The 6,593-nt window shown below is 39.0% G+C and overlaps 1 protein-coding gene across 1 annotated transcript in view; it reads right to left on the minus strand.

Annotated features, from left to right (window-relative positions):
* The window catches only part of LOC118740184 (insoluble matrix shell protein 4-like), a 20,990-nt gene extending 15,151 nt beyond the window's left edge, over window positions 1-5,839 (minus strand). The window contains exons 1-2 of the mRNA XM_036471681.1: window positions 5,766-5,839; window positions 1,858-2,036 (exon numbers count right to left, since the gene is read on the minus strand). Coding sequence (XP_036327574.1) covers window positions 1,858-2,036; window positions 5,766-5,839 — 253 coding nt within the window. The remainder of the gene's footprint in view (window positions 1-1,857; window positions 2,037-5,765) is intronic.
* Between the last annotated feature and the right edge of the window lie 754 nt (window positions 5,840-6,593).

Below are 6,593 nucleotides of genomic sequence, written 5' to 3' on the forward strand. Positions count from 1 at the left end.
TGGCATTTAATTGATTTCTGTTGTAGAGTTTTTTGTTAGCAGTAATAGCCTTAGGTTAAGTAATTAAAATTAAATACAACCTAAGCACCGTTTCATATGGATGGTACAAATATTATCTACTCTACGAAAAACATTTCAAACCCTGAGGGTCAATCTTAATGTGACCAACCGTACTTCTTTCGGAAGTAAAGTACATACTTCTTTTTTCGCTACTGTACTTCGTACAGTCAAATGTACTTCTTTGAGATATTTTGTACTTCAGGAGGGAGATTTTGCAACCAGTTAGCCACATTTTTCGGATCGCTATTGCACTTTTTGACACATGATAAAATTGTCGCTAACTTCTCTTCAAGATGATCGTCACATGGCCTGGGCGATAAATTCTTTCAAACCATTAAAGTACATAGTAAGTACATAGGAAACGCGATTCCTCGTGACTATCTTTGAAGAGCTCAATATGCTTACAGCGAGGAAAGGAAAGAATACCGCCTTGCGCACATTAGTAAAGTGGTCAGAGGAACCCTTCACGTATAAAGATTATGCAGTAGGGGCCTTCTTCGATATCGAGGGCATCTTCAACAATGTCACTTCAAAGGCAGTAGTCAAGTATATTCATAATCTGAGGATTGAAACCAACCGAATAAGGCTTATTTACAACTTACTTCGTGACAAAACTGTCGCGGCAGAGTGGGGGAGCGCTTGCAGTCAGTGCAGTGTCATTAGGACCAGTCCGGCGGTGGCCTCGCCCTACTAGGTCTCTTGCGATTGCAGTCTGTTCGAGTCGAGCAGCTAAGTGCCATAGGATAAGCCAACATATGACAACTTGGTACACTGTATTTGGACCGAGGCTAAGTTAAGCGGAGTCTATAGTAAAGTGTAAGTTGAACATATATCAAACGCAACTACCGGAGCCAGAACTCTTCACTACTGATGGAAAGCCAGGCGACTATGGTGGTCCCCACAAAACTGTTGATTGAGTGCTTGGCCTGACCAATCGAGCTTGGCTTCATTGATACTGAAAAAGCTTCAGGAAGCATTACTGCTGCGAATTCTGTTGGACGGAAGCCAAAATTGGGTGAATGTTATAACTGAGAGTGTGGTGAAATCTAGAGATTCCTTGATGCTTGATAGAGAGCTTGATGGAAATGATCTACTAGATTTAATAGTACAATTTATTTCTGTTCCTAGGTTATAAATTCCTGTTGAGGACACAATAGATGAAAAAAGACGAATTATAAGATCGAAATAATAGTTGGAAACACAAAGCTTCGTACGGGCCGTAGTAAAATTATAAGTAGGGCTAATCACAAATGGCGATCATACTACTGTAAGCGATTTGAGAAATAAATGCCGGGAGTCAAAGTGGGTACTAATTAACCTGGGACTCGAGCTCTATTCCAGGCTAAAAGTATTCTGCACATACAGAATATGCTCCTGTTCATTAAGAAGATTTACGCCAAGTATTGTGGAGCAGCCTCTCTATCCGGTGTCCAAAACAACCGTATTAGTCATAAGTGGCGCGAAACCCATACACTTAAAGCCCCAGAAAACCTTGGGAATCTCATACAGGATAGAAAAATCAGCATTCGGACACAGGAAGAAAGCGGTTAGCATATCTTATTAAAGTGGCAGTGAGAGGAGAACAGCGAAGCGTCCAGCTGATAGACGGCTAATTTGTACCAAAGCGCGTAAGGAAGTTCAGCGAAATTAAAAATTGAACTTCATTTTTAGGCGATGACGACTTCAATCATCAATTTACCATTATGATTTCCTTTACCAATAACAATACCACAACCGTTACCATTGCCAGTAATATTATGATTACCATTACCATTACCGTTACAGTAATGTTGTTACCATTACCATAACCTTTACCATTATTACCTTTACCCTTACCCTTACCATTATCATTATCAATACCACTACCTTTACTATAAACATTATCATTACTACTATAAATACTACTACAATTACCATTACCATTACCACTACCAATACCATTAACATTGCCAATTGCATTACCACAACCATTACATCTGCATACAATTAGTCTAACTTGTTAAATACGTGCGAAAATAAATTTCCTCTGCAACTTTGTTGCCTATCAAATCCCTATATCTGCTTGTCCTGTTGCAACTTTTTCACGCTCTAATTACGATTAACTTTGTCAACGTCTAAAATGTATGCGATAAACTAAAAGTACTATCTGGAAACAAGTATTTTCACCTGCTGACGAATACGGTCGCAAATTCGCTTTGGCTTTGCGTTTAAACGCCACAACCAATTAGTTTATTTACTCAAGTTTGCCATAGTTGTTGCCTCTACGTACGAGTGCTACAGCTTGACCGTATCTTATGGGTACATCAAACAAATTACCAACACTAACATGCGATGGATGCCAATTCAATTGGTGGAACGAATCCGGTCGGTCACAGCAACATGCAAAGGATGAATGGAACCATATGCATGCAAATGGGTGAGAAAGATGAGGCGACAGACGAAGATCGCGCGTTTATCAGCGCTAGTAACATATAGACGATATCAGCAACGCTCTTTGTCAAATGGGATAGGTGATCTTCAACATCAGCACATCCAACCAACAATTTAAGGCCTACCAACCACGATCGGCTAACTTTACATTCTCGCTAAACTATCGCCGTCTTGTGGTTTTTCTTATTGGAGCACAAACTCTTCGAGTTGACGACGAATGCGCAGCGAATGTTTAGTTCCACCACCGCTGCTAGTTACAGCTGATGTGTTAGCTTTTAAGAGACCGAAAAATATGAGTAAACATAAATTGAAAATATGACAGTGAAAACTAACATTTCCACGCCGCCAACAAGTCAACTTCATCGTCGTCATCAACGGCGGCACAAATGACTGATTGACGGATATCAGCGCCACAGCACAATGGGCACTCTAGAGCAAGGGTTCCCAAACTTTATTCACCGCGGCACCCTTGTTGTGCTAAAAAAATTTCGCGGCACCCCTACTCTTCAAATGTCTAGCAAAACAAGAAAACACAATGCAAACTTTATGCTCCTTTAGCTTTAATGTGAGGACTGAAATTGGTTTGATGATTTCATTATTTCCTTTAAGTTTATTGGTAGCTTTGACAGTTTTATCCTGACATCATTTGACGCTGACCTTAAAAAAAGGAGAAAGTTATCAATTCGTTGGAATATTTTTTTTTTTAATATTTAATTTTTTTTATGTGTGTTACCGCATAACTTTGGACCACGTTAACCGATTACTATAATTCTTGTTACCTCACAGTCGGTCCCAGTCTAATTTGGTTTAAATTCGATCATTGTATCATGAGGAGATAATCGATAATCTTAAATTTGTATATTTAGAATTGAAGTCGGTTTTGTTTTTGCTTAAAAATTATTTTTTTATGTAAGCATTTGTTGAAAATGCAGACTCACATAGAAATGTAAAAGTAAAAGACACAAGTATTTTTAATGCAATCCTGCCAACAGCAGTGTTTTCTGCATACACTTGCATCCAGAACTATCTTGGCTCCCTTCGTAGTTTTTAATATTCAAGGTGGTTTACTTTTCGGGTCACATTAAAACGGATTTGTTATCCAGCTGTAGACTTCCTCCTCGTTAAAGCTATATTTCCTTTTTTCTATTATCTTTTGCAGTCAGTTTCATGAAAGCAATTTAAGCGAAAAACTATTTTCATTTCTGGAATTTTATATGGAAATTGACAGAAAATAAAAAATCATTTTCCATTTAAATTGCTGGTGAAATCGGCTGCTTTCAATTTTCTTGGCGTTATCTTCCAAGTTACATACGTTTTTCTGATTTACTTTGTTTACTTATGGGGTTTTCATGCAAATTGTTAGAAATTCTAAAATATACATGGCACCAATAAAAAAATCTCGACGTGCTAGAAAAAAAATCAACGATGTATTTTAGTTTCGCAGGCTTAAGAGCAAAATGATCTGCTAAAGGTAATTTCAATAAAAATCCAAATTTTTTGATTTTCTGACCGCCATGTTGAAGTTTGATCAAACCGTTGCGTTGTGTATGGAAACTTTAAAGAATTTGCCCACACCACTACTTGATTCTAGCCACTAGCGGCACCAAAGGCATCCCAGGGTGCTGCAGCACCCACTTTGGGAAAGCCTGCTCTAGAGTCGCGGTAGCGCCTGTGGCATTTACTTATTGTCACTAATTACCTTGGCGTAATTAAATTGGCGTCGCTATCCCGAAAAACAGGATCACTCTCGTATGTATGTATGTATGTATGTACAATTTCACTCGTATGGGTATGCGAGTGGCGACAGCAATATTTGTCGGTTTGGACTTGAGCTGGATTTCCACATTGGCTCACCGTCAGCTTGTCGCGCTGTAATGCCTATCTGCGGTTGGGACGGGCATCCATTGATGGTTTTGAATTGGTTCTTTTGGCGCATTGTTGTTGTTGTTTTGGTTTGGCGCAGAAAAATGAATGAGCTGTGAGACTGGTGCGTCACTTAGCGACAAATTATTTCTAATTATCGATATCGATATTATTGCTATTCATCTGCATAGCGAGATAAACTTTTCAAATAGATCGCTTAGCGTATGCAATTAAAAATATAAACTAGTTTAATTTAGTTTACTAGTTTTGCAGTTTTAATAAATTTATAACTGAGATTTCGCTCAATGATGGCGAATAGTGTAAAAATTGTTATCAAAATATAGTCTAATAGACAGCTTGTAGCTAAATGGAAAGAGTAAATATGAAATACTGAAATCAATGTCCAAACTGCTTCAAAAGCACTCCAAGGAAAAGGACGATATATTAACAGGAAACCGTCTTCATTTCCTAGTGAGGAAGAAACATCGGCCAACTGTAAATCGATCCAATATAGTACAACTCATTATTCTTAAAAATTATATTCCTATTCAAAGATCCCAACGAGGGTTTTGGAGTGGGTTTCGGAAGCAAACATTCAATTGGTAGTTCAGATCCCTTTCCAGGGGAGTACTCCGGTAAATGAAGAGGTTACGAATGCGCTAGAGAGGGATCTGAGAGAGAATTAGGGAAGCTTGTCAAAATATATACCTGCCCTTGAGATGGTTAAACCAGCTACAAACAGCGCAAAAGCTCACTTTGGCCGGTGTTCGATGAAAAAGGAACACGAACTCTGCTATGGGTCGCAAAATTAAAAGTTCGGCTTTTTACTGGGGTAGTAACAGGAGAATTAACATTTGGCTATATGGCTACCGGGTTCGAAGCGTCTTATAACGATTTCTTTTAGAGGCTGAAGTGATAAGAAAGAGGTAGAATACACTTATTGTACGAATGCCGCGCTCTCCCAAGTAGATCAGCTTAAATTGTTTAAGGAATGCTTCTTCGATAACTTTAGCAGCTTGCGAACAACTCTAAATAAATACTAGGATTCACCAGAACTTCGGTACGGTTTAAAGACATCTAGGATGGACATGCATATTAGCTACTAAGTTACCTGGAAGAGGAATCTTATAGTGGGACACTAATGTGCGAAATTTGGTTTCGATAGGTTCATCCGTTTCGGAGAAATTGAATTTTGTCCACCTCTGCCTGTAAAGGCGACCACTGTGCGTTGATGTCATCCTTTTATTTTTCTAAGACATCCCGCAGTTGGAAAGCGATGCCTTTCTTATTGAAGACCCGGTCACTCAAGTTGAATATCCGTAAATCGGTAGTATGTTTGCGAAGACCGTCCTCGTTGAGGTGGGAATGATTGGAGACTTCTTCTCGATTTATTCATTAATCATTGTTTATACGTGGCGGACTCCCAGCTTAGCGCACAACCTATTACTGGGGGTCTCTTCTCACATTTGTCAGCTTCCAAACGCATGGTTCGTTGCTAACCAGAGGATACTTGGTGTAAACCGGAAGTTTCGGGCAGTTTGGACCTAATGGAAAACCATAATTTCTGGTCACTCCCCGTCTAATGGCGATCAGAATCTGTCCCCACGCTGCTAAATATGTACATCTGGATCGCTTTCAACCCCGGCTCGAATAGCAATAATTTAATATAACGTCCCGAACGCATATATACAATTGTTTTAAAGTTACATATGTAGCTCCCAGGTATTTTTGAGTATCGAACAGTGTAATCTAATCGGTTTACAAATAAATAAATACACGCAATAAATTCGAAATAAATTTACCATAAAAGTGCATTCAAGGTAATCCGAAGCATTCACCTAGAAATAAAGTGATTACCAGAAACGAAAAAAAGAAAGCGCTATCAAGACAAAAAAAACCAAATAAAAAGAAAACAATCAGATAAACAAGTATGTAGGTATAGAATACAACAACACAATCAGTAATCAACTGCAAAAATAAAGTATCCCTAAATCGTGCCTGACGCTTTTGCTGTTGCAACAAGCCATTGCAACCAGTTTTCCAGTTTCTTGTTGCTCGCAACATAAACACGCTGTTTCATCGCTAACTTTGTTTACATACGCCATTTTTGTGGAGGCAAAAGCCAGAACACAAAGGCGAAGAAGCCCCAGTGAATGCGCGACTAAATCACAGTGCAAGCGCTAAGGTCGGTGCAATAGCAGCAGCAGGGATGCATGCAAGGAAGAAGGCATTTAAAAAAG

The sequence above is a fragment of the Rhagoletis pomonella genome, unplaced genomic scaffold (assembly GCF_013731165.1).
Source record: "Rhagoletis pomonella isolate Grant_MI unplaced genomic scaffold, Rhpom_1.0 Rhpom_scaffold_00005, whole genome shotgun sequence".
NCBI lineage: Eukaryota > Metazoa > Arthropoda > Insecta > Diptera > Tephritidae > Rhagoletis > Rhagoletis pomonella.